Source organism: Pelodiscus sinensis, chromosome 2, assembly GCF_052426305.1.
Source record: "Pelodiscus sinensis isolate ZL-2025 chromosome 2, ASM5242630v1, whole genome shotgun sequence".
NCBI lineage: Eukaryota > Metazoa > Chordata > Testudines > Trionychidae > Pelodiscus > Pelodiscus sinensis.
Window position 1 is genome coordinate 132601239 of NC_143053.1, and position 16183 is coordinate 132617421.

The window sequence follows — 16183 nt, forward strand, 5'->3', positions numbered from 1 at the left end:
AGTACCAGCAGTTCACTGAGCTGAGGAAGGGGTGCAGCTGCTCCAAGAGGTGACTGCAGGGTGAGAGGGGACAGAAGGCAGCAGGGGGTGCCAGCTTCCCCAGATTGGATGGTCTGAATGTCATTTGTTGAAATGGCATCTAGTCCATCTGATCTGAGAAAGCTGGCAACCCTAGAGCAGGGCAGGGAGGTTCACCTGCAGCCTCACGGCAGCAGGCAGAAGACATGGGCAGTGGTGGGTAGCACAAATGTGGGCTGGCGGAGCAGAAGACGGCCATGCTGCTGTCTGGAGAGAAGCAGCACGTCAAGGGGAAAACACTGCTTCTCTTCAGCCACTGGTGAGTGGATGCCCACAGCTCCTCTGGAGTCCTCCAGCTTGGTCTGTAGAAGAAAAAGCATCAGAGACAGAACATCTCCAGATACTTAATGATGCTCTGTCTCCCACCCCCCTTCCTCTTTCTTTCTCCCCCCCGTCCCCTTCCCCTCTCCTATTTATTTTGAGTTTTCATATCCCCAACTCATAACTCCGGTCATTTGAAGAAGTGGGCTGTGCCCACGAAAGCTCATAATCCCATCTACATGTTTTGTTAGTCTATAAAGTGCTACCAGACCATTTGTTGTTTTTTTCAGTAACAGACTAACTCAGCTACCCCCTAAAGCTCAAACTACCCAAACTCTACAATATGTGGCATATTCGGAATGCTCATAGGACATGATCTGACGACAAAGGGTGCTGGGGTCAGCTGATCCCCGTCTAGACTACAGCACTGTGCTGACAATCAGCTGATTGGCACAGTGCGGCGGCCATTCTGATTTAAATCGCCGCTTCATTTTGCTATATCTAGTAAACTCATCTACATGGCTCCGTCGACGGAGCCATGTAGTCTAGACATGCCCCTAGTGACAGATGATGTGGGAAAAGCTGAAGTATTCAATGCTTTTTTTGCCTCTGTCTTCACAGAAAAGGTCAGCTCCCAGTCTACTGCACTAGGTAACACAGTATGGGAAGGAGGTGGGCAGCCGTTGGTAGAGAAAGTATAAGTTAAGAACTATTTAGAAAAGCTAAACATACACAAATCCAGGGTACTGAGGTGGTTGACAAATGTCATTGAGGAGCCTTTGGCCATTATCTTTGAAAACTCGTGGAGATTGGGAGAGATCCTGGATAAGGGGATGGATTGCACACTCAGCAAGTTTGCAGATGACACTAAGCTAAGGGGAGAGGTAGTTACGTTGGAGGGCAGGAACAGGGTCCAGAGTGACCTAGACAGATTAGAGGATTGGGCCACTACTACTTTCCCGCTTGTAACTATGCTTGGGATTCTTCCGTCCCAAGTGCAGGACTCTACACTTGTCCTTGTTGAACCTCATCAGATTTCTTGTGGCCCAATCCTCTAATTTGTCTAAGTCATTCTGTACCCTATCTCTGCCCTTAAGTGTATCTACCTCTACCCCTGGCTTAATGTCATCCGCAAACTTGCTGAGGTGCAATCCATCCCCTCATCCAGATCATTAATAAAGATATTGAACAAAACTGGTCCTAGAACCGAATCTTGGGGCACTCCGCTAGAAACCGACCGCCATCCTGACATCGAGCCATTGATCACTACCCGCTGGGCCCGGCCTTCTAGCCATCTTTCTATCCATCTTACTGTCCATGTATCCAATCCACAATCCCTTAACTTGTTGGCAAGAATATTGTGGGAGACCGTATCAAAAGCCTTGCTAAAGTCAAGGTATATCACATCCACTGACTTCTCCATGTCCACCGAGCCAGTTACCTCATCATAGAAGCTAATCAGATTGGTCAGGCATGACTTGCCCTTTGTGAATCCATGCTGACTATTCCTAATCACTTTCCTCTCATCCAAGTGCCTCAATATGGATTCCTTAAGGATCCCTTCCATGATTTTTCCAGGAACCGAGGTAAGACTGACCGGCCTATAGTTCCCTGGATCATCCTTCTTCCTTTTTTTGAAGATGGGCACTACATTTGCCTTTTTCCAGTCATCCGGATGTCTCCCTATCTCCACGACTTTTCAAAGATAATAGCCAAAGGCTCCACAATGACATTTGCCAACTCCCTCAGTACCCTCAGATGCACTAAGTCCGGACCCATGGATTTATGTAAGCTTAGCTTTTCTAAATAGTTCCTAACCTGTTCTTTACCCACCACGGGCTGTCCATCTTCATCCCATCTTGCGTCACTTGGGGCAGAAGTTCAGGAGCCGACCTTGTCCGTGAATACAGAGGCAAAGAAAGCATTGAGTACTTCAGCTTTCCCCACATCATCTGTCACTAGGTTACCTCCTTCATCCATTAGGGGCCGCACACCCTCTCTGATCACCTTCTTCTTGTTAACATGCCTGTAGAAACCTTTCTTGTTATCCTTCACATCCTTAGCCAGTCGCAATTCCATTTGCGCTTTCGCCTTCCTGATAACACCCCGGCATTCTCGAGCTATACCTTTAAACTCCTCCCTGCTCATTTGTCCAAGTTTCCACTCTTTGTAAGCTTCCTTTTTGTGCTTAAGTTCACCAAGGATTTCCCTTGTAAGCCAGTCCAGTCTCCTACCCTGTTTGCCTCTCTTGCTATGCGTCGGGATGGTTTCTTTTTGTGCCTTCAATAAGGCTTCTTTAAAATACTGCCAGCTGTCCTGGACTCCTTTCCCCTTCATGTTAACATCCCAGGGGATTCTGCCCATCAGATCTCTGAGGGCGTCAAAATCTGCTTTTTTGAAGTCCAAGGTGTGTATTTTACTACTCTCTTTTCTTCCTTTGGTCAGGATCCTGAAATCTACCATCTCATGATCACTGCTTCCTAGGTTGTCACCCACCTCCCCTTCCCCTATTAGTTCCTCCCTGTTTGTGAGCACAAGGTCAAGCTGCGCACGGCCCCTGGTCGGATCCTTCAGCACCTGTGTCAAGAAGTTATCCCCAACATTCTCCAAAAACTTCCTGGATTGCCTGTGTACTGCCGTATAGGTTTCCCAGCAGATGTCAGGGTGATTAAAGTCCCCCACGAGAACCAGGGCCTGCAATCTGGAAGCTTCGCTCAGTTGTCCGAAGAAAGCCTCATCTACCTCATCCCCCTGATTCGGTGGCCTGTAGCAAACACCAACCACAACATCACTGCTGTTGTTTGCTCCTTTAAACTTAACCCATAGACTCTCAACAGGTTTTTCTCCCTCTTTATACTGGAGTTCAGAGCAATCGTAGTGCTCTCTTACATATAGTGCAACTCCTCCTCCTTTTCTCCCCTGCCTGTTGTTCCTGAACAGTCTATACCCTTCTATGACAGCGCTCCAGTCATGCGAGTCATCCCACCAAGTCTCTGTTATCCCAATTAAATCATATTTCTTGGTCTGGGCCAAGGCCTCCAGTTCTTCCTGTTTGTTGCCCAGGCTTCTCGCGTTAGTGTACAAACACTTCAGGTAACCAGCTGATCGTCCTATCTTCTCCATTCGAAACATGGGTCCTCCTTTCTTGCCCCTTCCTCTCTGCATTTCTTCCCGGTATCCGACTTTCCCACTCCCCTCAGGGTTTTGGCCACCGTCCCCCGACGAACCTAGTGAACAGGTGATTGCTAACAGGGAGTTTTGAGAGGGAGTTCTCCAGGTGAAGGAGAAGCAGATACAGGACTCTTGAGGGAAGTGTGTTTTGTTATTGGGGCTTTCTTACTGTGTGCTGAGCTTGTGTTTGTTTGGTGTGTGGTGGTGGTGGTTTCTTTTTATTATTTATTTATTTATTTTTCTTTCCCTGTTTGAGTGAGGCTTTAGAGAGAGAGTTCTCCAGGTAGAGGAGAAGCAGATACAGGAGTCTTGAGGGAAGTGGGTGTTGTGTTTGGGGCTTTCTTGCTGTGTGCTGAGCTTGTGTTTGTGAGTGAGGGTTGGTGTGTGTTCTTTTTTGTTTGTTTGTTTATTTATTTATTTTCCCCTGTGTTTGAGAGTGAGGCTTTTCCCCTCCCTCCCCCCCTCCCCTTGATTGGTTGTGATTGGCAGGTGGAAACTGTTGGCTTTTAATTAAAGTTTGAATTCTAGAAGCCTCTGCTGATTGGCTGAGCCTTGGTAGGGGGAGGGGATTTATAAGGCAGTGGGCAAGCGACCAAGTGATTGCTAACAGGGAGTTTTGAGAGGGAGTTGGGAAGGGCGGGAGGTTCTCTTGCCTTTCTTTTTAAATCCCTTTTCCAGGACAGCAGCGATGGTTGGGGATGGGTCTGCTGTTGTTACCTGCACAGCGTGTGCCATGTTTGTCTTCCTCCCGGAAGAAAGAACGGATTTCATCTGCACCAAGTGCAAGCTGGTTGACATTTTGGAAGAAAAAATTAGAGGACTGGAGGCCCAAGTGTCGACCCTACGCTTGATCAGAGAGGATGAAGACTTCCTCGATAGAAGGCAGCATTTAATTCTTCAAGCACGGCAGGCAGAAGAGCCAGAGAGGGCAGTACGTGACCAAGAAGAGAGCTGGCAGCATGTAACTTCTAGAAGGGGAAAAAGGCCAGTACGGGAATCCCCCGATGCTATAGAGGTAAGCAATCGCTTTCAAGCTCTCTCCACAGGCTCTGCAGTGCTGAAAGCTCTGGAAGGGACCTCACAAGGAAGAAACCAGAAGGGAACACCATCTACTGGAAGGCATGGGATGCGTAGTCCTATGGATGGGGGTTCCACGGCCACCACCCCCAAAAGGAAACGATGGGTGGTGGTGGTCGGGGACTCCCTCCTAAGAGGGACTGAGCCATCCCTCTGCCGTCCGGACCTGGAATCTCGACAGGTGTGCTGCTTACCGGGAGCTCACATTCAGGATGTCACTGAGAGGCTTACCAAGCTGATCAAACCTTCGGATCGCTACCCCTTCCTGCTTCTCCACGTGGGAACTAATGATACGGCCAAGAATGATCTTGAGCGTGTTACTGCGGATTATGTAGTGCTAGGAAGAAGGATCCAAGAATTTGGAGCGCAAGTGGTATTCACCTCCATCCTCCCTGTTGAAGGGAAAGGACTGGGCAAGGATTGTTGAATTGAGGACGTAATGCGTAGTTGCGCAGATGATGTCGCAGAGAGGGCTTTGGTTTCTTTGACCATGGGACTCTGTTCTGGGCGCAAGGATTGTTAGGAAGAGATGGGATCCACCTAACGAAGAGAGGAAGGAGCATCTTCGCGGGCAGGCTTGCCAACCTAGTGAGCAAACCTAGATTTCATACCTGAGATCTCCTTAACATGTATACCTTAGCTCCAGAGGCAGTTCTTAATTAACAGTTTCCAGCCTTTGCCGCTGGGGCAGGGAGCTTGTTTATAAACAGGAGGTGGCAGGGTGATTAAGACAACAAATGGCTTGTCATTCAAGTAATTGAAGGATCATCAGATCAGCATGAAAACATTGCTGGGGCTATGTCTATACTATGTGTTTTTTCCGGGCTAAAAAAACTCCACCCCGTTCTGGGAACACATCTGCTTTTCCGCTTTTTTTTGCGGAAGAGCAGTCACGCTCTTTCGGAAATCCTATCTTCCTCCTCCCATGAGGAAGAAAAGTGCTTCCGAAAGAGGGGTTTTTTTCCAAAATTTGGCCCAGTGTAGACAGACCAAATTTCAGAAAAGCCTCTTCCAAAAAAAACTGTCAAAAAAGGTACGCAAATTGTGGAGTGGTGGAGTGCAATTTGCGTACCTTTTTCCAATAAAGCTCCATAGTGTAGATATAGTCTGGGTACTCCACTTAAACAACAGGGGGAAAAGAGTAGTAATAAATAATGCTGCAGGGATCTTTATTTGGACACTGCTGTAAAACTGCTCATAAATGTTCTTGAAAAGGGACAAAGATTGACGTGGCAAAACCTGCAGATGCTACAAAATTACTCAATAGTTAATCCAAAACTGACTGCAAAGGGATCTCCTAAAGCTGGGTGATTGGGCAACACAAGAGCAAATGGACTTCAGTGTTGATAAGTACAAAATAGTACATATGGGAAAACATAATTCTAACTATACATACAAAAATGATAGGGTCTAAAATAGCTGTTACCACTCCAAGGCTACGTCTACACTGGCATGATTTTCCGAAAATGTATTAACGGAAAAGTTTTCCGTTAAAAGCATTTTCGGAAAAGCGCATCTAGATTGGCAGGATGCTTTTCCGCAAAAGCACTTTTTGCGGAAAAGCGTCCGTGGTCAATCTAGACGCGGTTTTCCGCAAAAAAGCCCCGATCGCCATTTTCGCGATCGGGACTTTTTTGCGGAAAACAGTACTGTGCTGTCTACACTGGCCCTTTTGCACAAGTCTTTTGGAAAAAGACTTTTGCCCGAACGGGAGCAGCATAGTATTTACGGAAAAGCACTGACAATCTTACATGAGATCGTCAGTGCTTTTCCGGAAATTCAAGCGGCCAGTGTAGACAACTGGCGAATTTTTCCGGAAAAGCTGCTGATTTTCCAGAAAAACTTGCTAGTCTAGACACTGCCCAAGAGATTTTGGAGTCATTGTGGATAGTTCCCTGAAAATATCTGCTCAATGTGCATTGGCAGTTTCAAAAGATAGCAGAATAGTGAGAATCATTAGGAAAGGGATAGATAATAAGACAAAAAACATCACTTTGCCTCTGTATAAAGTCATGGTACATCTTGCATACCGCATGCGGAACTAGTCACCCTATCTAAATAACGATATATTGGGTTCGTAAAAGGGCAACAGAAGTTATTAGGGGTAAGGAGAAGCTTCTCTGTGAGGAGGGATTAACAAGACTGGGATTTTTTTCAGCTTGGAAAAGAGATTACTAAAGGGTGACGGGATGTATCAGAGGTCTAGAAAATCATGAATGGTATGGAAAAATAGAATAAGGCAATGTTATTCATTCCTTCACTATCATAATACAGGATGGTTACTGTGACGGACCCAGCGGGGTCCGCACTAGAGGCTGGGACGGGACTCCCCCTCCCGCCGGGGAAACCGCACGCCGCAAGCAGCGCGCCTACCAGCACCGCGGCCCCAGAGCCAGGGCAGCGGGAAGCCCAAGCCGGAGTGCCCCGCCGGAAGCGCGGGAGGGCGCGGACCGAGCCGAAGCGGCCAGCCCGCTCGCCCCGGCTTGCGGCCCCGATCCCAGCGTGGGCCCACGCCGGGGCGAGCGCGGGGGCGGCAGCGCCGTGCGGACGGGGCGGATCGCCCGGACGTCATTCCCCGGCGCCAATAAAGATGGCGGCCGGGCTGCTAGAGAAGGGGGTAGGAATGAGGAGGTGGTGGCCCTGGCTTCCGGGGACACCAAGTTCCCGGCCCCCCGGGCGACCTGGAAGGACGGCGTCGGCAACTGGCGGCTCGCCTGGGGACGGACCCAGAGACTCCGGCGCAGTGAGTGACCCTCGACCTGCCCCGTCACTGGGGCGGGCCAGCTTGGAGTGGAAGTAGCCCGAGGCAGGGCCCTTTTGGCGCCCGTGGGCGGATGCGTTGAGGGCTGCCGCCCCGTCCGCCGTGGAGGGCGACGTCTAGGCGCCAAGCTCCACTTAGGGCCTCGGGCTGGGACCCGGTGGTGAGGGAGGGCCCGGGTCCCCCACTCCCCCATCCTCCCTGTAACCCTCGAGAGTCAGGACCTGGGTGGACGGGACCACAGGAGGAACCACCCAAGGACCAGAACCCCCTCCCCCTTTCCCGACCACGCCAGAACCCGCCCCCTCTCCCGGGTGGGAGAAGGGGGCCCGGACTCGGGGTTCGCCGAACCCTCTCTGCCGTCAAGGGCCGGGAGGTGATCGCACCCTCAGCAGACCCTGCCGACGAACCCTGGGGCCAGGGACGAGGAGGGCAAACGAAGGCGGTGGGTCCGCAGAGCCCCGCCCCCCCCCCCGTGGCTCGGTGCGAAGTCAAAAGGGGGGGGGGGCGCGAGACGCTCGCACCCGTAAATCTGCCACAGTTACCCAATGAAATTTATAGGCAGCAGATTTAATACAAACATAACAAATTATTTCTTCATGGTCAATTTGTGGAACTCTTTGCCAGGAAATGGTGGAAAGTCCCAAACTATACAGGCAGTCCCCGACTTACGCGGATCCGACTTACGTCGGATCCGCAGTTACGAACGGGGGCTGCCCCAGAGTACACGGACTGCGGGACCTCGCGGTCCTGCCGCCCGTGTACTCTGGGGCTTTCTCTGCGTCTCCCTGGTCTGCAGAGGGGGGCAGCGAGGCAGCCCAGGCGCGCCTGGGCTGCTCCGCTGCCGGCTTCCCCGAGGCTTTGCAAAGCCGAGGGGGGGGGGCTCGGGCAGCAGGGCACCCCAGGCGCGCCTGGGCTGCTCCGCTGCTGGCTTCCCCACGGCTTTGCAAAGCCGAGGGGGGGGCTCGGGCAGCGAGGCAGCCCAGGCACGCCTGGGCTGCTCCACTGCCGGCTTCCCCGAGGCTTTGCAAAGTCGTGGGGGAAGCCGGCAGCGGGATAGCCCAGTCGCCCCGCGGCTGTCCCACTGCCGGTGTCCTCAGAGGCTTTGCTCCCCGTCTCCCTGGTCTGCTGGTCTCCAGCAGACCAGGGAGACGGGGAGCAAAGCCGCGGAGGACCCAGGTGGAGGGACCGCGGTGCGTCTCGGTCCGCCGCCCGTGTCTTCCTGGTCTGCTGGGGTGGGGGGGGGGGCGCAGCTAGTACGCCCCCCCCCCCCCAGCAGACTAGGTTTTTCTCCGGACGCCTGTGGCAGAGCAGCTGGGGTGCTGCCGGTTGGTCCCGCAGCGCTGCTCTGGGCGCTACTGGTCCAACCCAGCAGCACCCCAGCTGCTCTGGTCCTGATTCAGCCGCTGCTGGTCAGTTTCAGCAGCGGCTGAATCAGGACGCCTGGGGCAGAGCAGATGGGGTGCTGCTGGGTTGGTCCAGTAGTGCCGAGGAGCGGCGCTACTGGAGCAACCCAGCAGCACGCCAGCTGCTCTGCCCCATGCGTCCTGATTTAGCCGCTGCTGAAACTGACCAGCGCTGACTACAGGAAGCCCGAGGCAGAGTTGCTCTGCCCCAGGCTTCCTGGAATCAGCTATTGATCAGTTTCAGCAGCAGCTGACTTGGGGACGCTTGGGGTTCTTAAGTTGATTCTGTATGTAAGTCAGAACTGGCGGTCAGTTTCAGCAGCGGCTGAATCTGGACGCCAGTTCCGACTTAGATACAGATTCAACTTAAGAACAAACCTACAGTCCCTATCTTGTACGTAACCCGGGGACTGCCTGTAAAAGGATTCCAATAAGAACAAAATGAGTTAAAGGAAGCTAGTTCATCAAAGGCTAGTAGCCAGAATGGGCAGGGGTGATGTCCCTTGCTTCTGTTTGCCAGAAACGGGGAATGGGCGACAGGGAAAGGATCGTTTGATTGCCTCTTTTCATGCTTTCAGAAGCACCTGGCATTGACCACTGCTGGAGAACAGGATATTGGGCTAGATGGACCATTGGTCTGACCCAGTATGGCTATTCTGATGTTCTTATGTATTTGCCCCTACTGTAACCCACTAGACCCCACTCCTCTTTCAGAGATGAGACAGAGCCCAGCAGTCCTGACTGTATCTGTCTCAATCTCTCTCTGTAGAGTTAGTCAGAATATATATATAAAAATTGTAAAGCTAACCAGTGTCCCATTATTGTCTTGCCTGAGATGTCAGAATGTTAGTGTTAGAGCTAAGTGGCTCTAATTATTTTTCTTACATTTTATAGGAATTATATACAGTACTCCTGTCAGTTAGTTACTAAGTTATCTGCTAAAAACTCTAGAGTTTTCTAGTGCCCCTGGAAATAGGTGAGGAGTGTGTGTGGGGTGGGGGAGAAGGATAGATGGGGTTAGTCTCCCCCAGTTTATGGTTTGCTTGTACTGAGCATGCTCACTAATACTGCTGAAACTGTTGTCCTCAGTCTGCCCCCGATGCTCTCACTCTCTCCCCCACATACACAGGTCACCCCCACCCCAATCCGAAATGGTGTCCCTGCCTATTAAGTGTAACATTCCCCTGCCACTGTGCCATAACTGGGGAGGGGATCATTGCTGACACAGGCAAGCTGCATAAGGGCCAGGTCGGAAGCTGCAGTCACACTAAAGACCCTTCCTTGCTTTCCTTCTCACTCTCAGCAACAACATATCTTCCAGAATTACCACAGGCTGTAGAAAATGTGTGGGCACTAGTGATTATAGGGCCTCTCTGCAGTGTTGGCTCACCCCAAAAACCTGCTGACACAGCAGGAAGGCCCTACCACAATGAAATCCACTACCCCAGTAGTTAACTCACCGTTTTGGGAGTCTCATGTATTATGTGTGCTCACTCTGGGACAGCCAGGCAGTGATAGATACGTGATCAGTGCTTGTGCTTAAGAAGGATTGTGTCTGTGCTCTGTCTGGTGTTAACAATGGTCTCTCTGTAAAATGTAGTATTTGGGGTTCACAGATTTAACCTTAGGATCCCAGCCTTCCCCATTATCACCTGCTGATAGCCTGCACAGGGCAAGGAAGTTTCCTCAGAAGTAAAGATGACTTCATGTGTGAAGTTATGTTACCGGCTGCTGCTGAACAGAAAGAATTGGAGTGGAGGAACAAGGAAAGAAGGGAGCGCTGAGCTAGTAGCATTACAGCCATTGCTTGGCAACAAATATTTCTGATTTTCATCATCCAGTTGTCACCTCAAAGCAAGGCTGCTCCCTAGGGGAGCGCAGGGCCCAAGGCAACCTCCACTGCCCTAATCCTGCCCATGCTCTGCCTCTACTCCACTCCCCATTGCACCCTTCTGTGAAGCTTCCTCCTCTGAGCTACACAACCCAGAGTCTACTGCAAGATGGCAGCAGGGGCTGGGACCCTTCTGCACTCTACAGCAATGGGAGCCAGTGTACCCAGAAGCCGGCTCTGCTCCTCCATCCATCTCCCAACCTACTGCGTTCTGCTTTACCACAAAGATAGGGAGCAGAACCACCTTCCTCTCGCCTGTACCCCTCTGCTTCACTGAGTCCTGCATTGCTCAGGGGAGTGAATTGGGATGGGATGAGGACAGGGTCATTTCACTTCCTGCCGTTGTGGTCAGTGTGTCCTATACCAAGCCTCCAGGTAATCCCCTGGGCTGCCTTAGGCATTTCAGGCAGCCGCTATGAACGACCACTAACCATCCTGGGGAGGGAGTGGCTTTGCTCAAGGCTCCCCTGATCTTTATAGCCCCATGCTGTGCTCCTCTGATAGGCCTGGTCTCAGGCTGTTCAAACTCAGCCTGCAGGCACTGAGCCTCAGCAGTCAAGCCCTAAGCGTAGCTTTCACACTTCCCTTCACAAATATTACGGAGGGTACAGCACATGGCTATAACCAGGGCTCGCTGAACCACGGTGAGCCCCGCTTGCCAACCACGCTGTCCGGCGATCTGCACATGCACAGATTGTTCTGCGCATGCACAGATCACCTGAACCCAGCTCTTCCGGGCTGTAATCTACTCACCACAGGTGAGTAGATTACATAGTTTGTCGAGCCCTGGCTATAACTATAGCTATAACTATGTTGTCATAAACTAGGTCAGCTTCCCATACAAACATCACCAGTGAGCTTTTACATGGCCAAAATCACACTTCACAGTTATTCTGCACCTGCTTAGACTGTTGAACAGCTCCTTGCTTCTGTCAAGGCTCTCAGTATATGGCTTCATGAACCATGGCATTAAGGGCTAGGTGGGGTTTCCATCCAGACTGATATTCTGGTTCAGGAAGAAAGTCCCCTGCTTGCAGTTTCCTGAAAAGGCCAGTGCTCCAAAAGATGCCTGCATCATGCACCTTTCTGGACCTGACTGTGTCAATGTCTGTAAACTGCCCACTGTGAGGCACAACCCCCTGCAGAACCATGTAGAAATGCCCCCTTCTGATTAAAGTACACAGAGACTAAGTGGTCCAGTGCCAGAATTGGAATATGGATGCCATCTATCGCATCTCTGCTGATAGGGAAATCCATCTGCAAAGCCATCCACAATTTCACGCAGTCTTTCAGAGCAGGATGGACCATCGACACAAGTCCAGAGGTCTACTTTCCCACTTCACGCTGATTGGCAACAGATCAGTAGCTGTCTGGAGTAGCCAGCTTCCCCATGCGCTTCTCCACCAGCAGGACAGTTCTCATTCTTTGGTCATTGTGCAGCAGGGTGGGAGCTAACTCAGCATATTGTCCCATGAAAGTGGCTTTCCTCATCCAAAAGTTCTGCAGCCACCACTCATCATCTTCGGCTTGCCTGACAATGTGATCCCACTACTCGGTGCTTGTTTCATGAGCCCAAAAGAGGCATTTCACTGTGGTCAGCCCCTCTGTGATTGCCACAAGTAATCTTGTGTGCAGAGGCAATGCATGGGAGGCATGAGGGATCACGTATGCTCCCAAATGTGGTGGGTGGGGCCAGCTAGTAGCTGGTGGGGAAACTTGCAGGTCATAGGGTCAGTGCTAGCAGCTGGAGTCCGTCCCCCCCCAGCTCACTGGCATTGGAGGAGAAAGTGCAGCAAAGCGGCCCCAGCTCACATTGCTCTCCAGCTGCTCTGTTGCAGGAAGGGGGTGGGATTGCTCCTGCAACTTCCTGCAGGGAGTGGAGTGGCCAAAAAGCAGTGTGAGCTGGGGCTGCCTTGCTGCACTTTTCCTGCCTCTGCCAAGGAACATGGGGGTGGGAGTGGACTCCTACAGTTAGCGTCAGCCCCCCAATCCCATTAATTGCCTAGGCTACCTCAGTTGGGAGAAGAGGGGTTGTGGAAGAGGGCAGGGATGGGGCTCAGCAAGGATAGGGTCAGGCAGGAGGAGGGCAAAGGCGAGTGCAGGAAGTAGGGTCTGGATGGAGAGGGGTTGTCCCAGCCCTTCCCTGGGCTGGGCTGGGGAATGTGGCCAGTGCCCTGTCCCAGACCCCCCTTACCAGTCACTTCTGCTTTTGTGGTAGGTACTGTGTGAGCGAGGCAAGCGGTTTCTGACTCATTGTCATTCTGCAGCTTAAGGAATAACTCAACTGCCATTTGTGATGTGTTAATGAGACTTATCAGCATTTTTTTTTCAACCACTGTGGATCCATTCCTGCAGACTGAGAAGGCAGAGTGTGCAGCACAAAAGTTATTGAGAGATGGTGCCAAATGCAGATGGAAGCACAAGTGACTTTGGGATGCGAAGCGATGCACCGGAAGGCATTCGGTCAGGACTGAGGATGCTTTGCAACTCCCCCGCTTCACATTCCTGTCAGAATTTCATTTTTTATTTCTGTGCATTATGACACCAAGAATGTGAAACTTCAAATGAAGTTGAAAGGTAACTTTTTACATTTGTGTTGAATAAAAGAGGCCATGTTATTTTAAGCTTGTGTGGTAGTGTTTGTTGTGCACTTACATCTGAGTTTTGTTAAGGCGAGACCCACATTGTAGAGGCTCCTTTCTAGAAATACTTAGATGCTTGATTCTTCCCGACCTTTGCATCTTGCATAGTGATTTACAACAACATAAAGCAGGTGTAAAATGATACTAAATCAAAACAGTAACATTGTACATTCCCTGTGTACCAATGTAAAAGCTGCAGGAGATATAGGCCTAGAATACTCCAAAATGACTGATTCCCATGTTGAAATAAAACAATTTTAATATGTACTATTCTGTCCTGGAGGAATTCTGCAATTTTAGTATGGTGCCAAATTTGAGAACTATGCCTGTAAAATACTGAATACTAGAATACAGATAGGTAGTTGTGCATAGATAGTTTCATAAGGGCAGCTGTTGTATCTTGGTGAAGTAGATGCTGCATACAAACTTCTTAGACTTTAAGCGTTTGTTATATGCAAACCCCTACCCCCTCAAGGATGTATATCCTTTAAAACAGGTGTAAACCTGATCCCTAGTAGCTTTGATGGTAAACCTTCACAGTGGCTTTGTATTTCAAAATAAACAGACCCCTTTCACTAGGAACTAGGGGAGTAAGCTAGGCCTAGTATTTTTATCTCAAGTGTCTGTGTTTGTTGGTATTTGTGTTTACATTCTGAAAAGGCTTTTTTAAGCATCCAGGCGGGATTTAAAGTAAAGTGTCATTTCATGTCAATTCAACTGGTGATTGATAGGAATACACTAACAAGATCAAATATATATTTTATTTTTTCCTCTGACACGGCTCAAATGAAGCACAAAAATAGAAATACAAGAGAATTTAACAACCCTTAGCCAGCAGTGACAACACAAAATCCAGGTAGGTGTGAAATTCCATTATTGCATTACCAGGTAGGAAAGTGCACAAGAGCCCAAACAACTCCAAGTAAGCTCCTTGTGACCGCTACTAGCTTCATTTCTGGGTCCTAGGCGACACTAGCACTGCGGGTGCTTAATAAACAGCGACGTTCCTGAATCGCTTACTGAATACGGCTCCAAACAGCGTGGTTGGCGTTTGCGTCTCCCACGAGCTTGTTTCGTGTGTGCCTGCCTCACGGAGTCCCCGCAGGGGTGCAGATGAAGCCAGATGTCTTCACAACCAGGCCACAAATCAAAGCAGTGACCCCAATTGCCTGCGTTTCGCCCCATCCCTTGCCCCGTGTGGGCTGGTGAACGCGGCTCCTTCTCTCGGGACAAGCAACCGATTTGCTGTGCGTGTGTGTACGGAGGAGGAGCCCAGCGACGCCCAGGTGAGCTGGCTGGAGCGCGGCGGCCGCCCAGCCTGCGGGCAGAGGAGGGCTCATGCCGCCAGCCGCCCCGGGATTCCAAAGAGGCGCGGGGCTGGGATTGGCGGCGCCTCTCCTGTGGGGGCGGGGCCTGCCAATCCCCGGGGACTCTCCGCGAGTGACCCGAGCGGCCCTGCTGGCGCCTTGCGTAGGGAGCAGCCAGAGCGCGCGTGTCTCTTCGGCGCTCTCTGCAAGTCCTTGCAGGCGCTGCACGGCTGGGGGGCACTTACGCGGAGCAGACACGTGCTTCCCGGCGTCCGGAACCCCTCTCGCCTCCTTCTCTTGTATATTGTAGTTATTTGCTTCCCTCCCGGGGCTCCACGACAAGGCAGCAATGGGCCACCAAGGTTTCTGGCTCAGCCACTTGCCACGGATCTGAGCACTCTGGGGAGAGAAAGAGACAAAGGGCCTGTCTGAATGAATGTGCTCCTGACTTGCGGGAGAGGAAGGAGTCGAGAGGGGGCAAAAGTGATGGCAGCAAGAGCAGGGCTGTGAAAGCTGAAATTCCTCAGCCCTGCCGGGAGTACTCGCCCTGGCTACTCAGGGTTTGCAGCTCAGCCCTTTTGCTAGACTGACTTCCTCAAGTTGCATTCTCCACTTCAACAATGGATAACTTCTACGCAGAGGTGAGTACGGGGCGAGGGAGCGGAATGGGGGAGGGGGCAGGTCTTTGCGGTAGTGATCAGCTCTTTTTAAAGAGCAGGTTTCTGAGGTCTGTTCCCCTCCATTCTTCCCCGTCTGGCTCGCTTTGTTACAGGAACCCCTTAAAAAGGGAGGGCAGGTTTTTTCCAACTACTGTGCGACTAGCCCTTGAGCTGAAAGTTTTCTGCGTTTAGTATGGTTTAAGCACATTATTTTTGTAGTTTTGTGAGGCTGACACACTTTGGAGCATATCAAAAGAAAGTGAGATATATTTTTGCATATATAATTGAAACGCCAGTGGCTCAAATATTAAAGTATGACAAGCGGGATATAAAATATGAGTCTTGGCTGGTCTGCAGTGAGTGTGATTGCCTCTTCTCCACATTGTACTGTAGGTAAGTTTGCTTTGTGTGGCACACATACACACCGTACACTGTATTAGGTTAGCAAATAGTGAGACTTTTGACCCATTGACTGCATTTGTGAGCTAATGCTAGAAGAGTGCCGGTTTTGCAAGATCACCCTTGAAGAGAAAGCCCACTAAAACTTTAAACAAGGACGTGGCTAAATGCCTGGTTTCTCACGAAGAGGTCTGGTATTTCCTTTCAAAAACTTGTTGGCTTCCTGTGAGAGGGGTGCAGTAGTGACTGCAGGGGTCCGTGCACTCATTGCCAGACCAGAAGAGGGGCGGGGGGGGGGGGGGGGCAAAGGGGAAAGAGAAGGATTTATTCCACGTCTGTTTCCCCTGCTGACTTCCAATAACTAAGTCATAACATTGGCCAGACGTTGGTTATTTGTATTTTGGGATAATTGCAAACGATGCAGTTTTAAGATTGTGATTTATAATTCTGAGTTAGGTCAGTTGATGGTTGATATTAATTATGTTCTGATTAAAGTTCATCTAAGAACACTTTAAAAAAAGTATAATAAACATT

At 50.6% G+C, this 16183-nt stretch overlaps 1 protein-coding gene across 1 annotated transcript in view; it reads left to right on the top strand.

Annotated features, from left to right (window-relative positions):
* Positions 1-14413: 14413 nt before the first annotated feature.
* Positions 14414-16183, top strand: part of LOC149525337 (unconventional myosin-X-like) — a 212807-nt gene continuing 211037 nt past the window's right edge. The window contains exon 1 of the mRNA XM_089776428.1: positions 14414-15232. Coding sequence (XP_089632554.1) covers positions 15212-15232 — 21 coding nt within the window. The 5' untranslated portion in view covers positions 14414-15211. The remainder of the gene's footprint in view (positions 15233-16183) is intronic.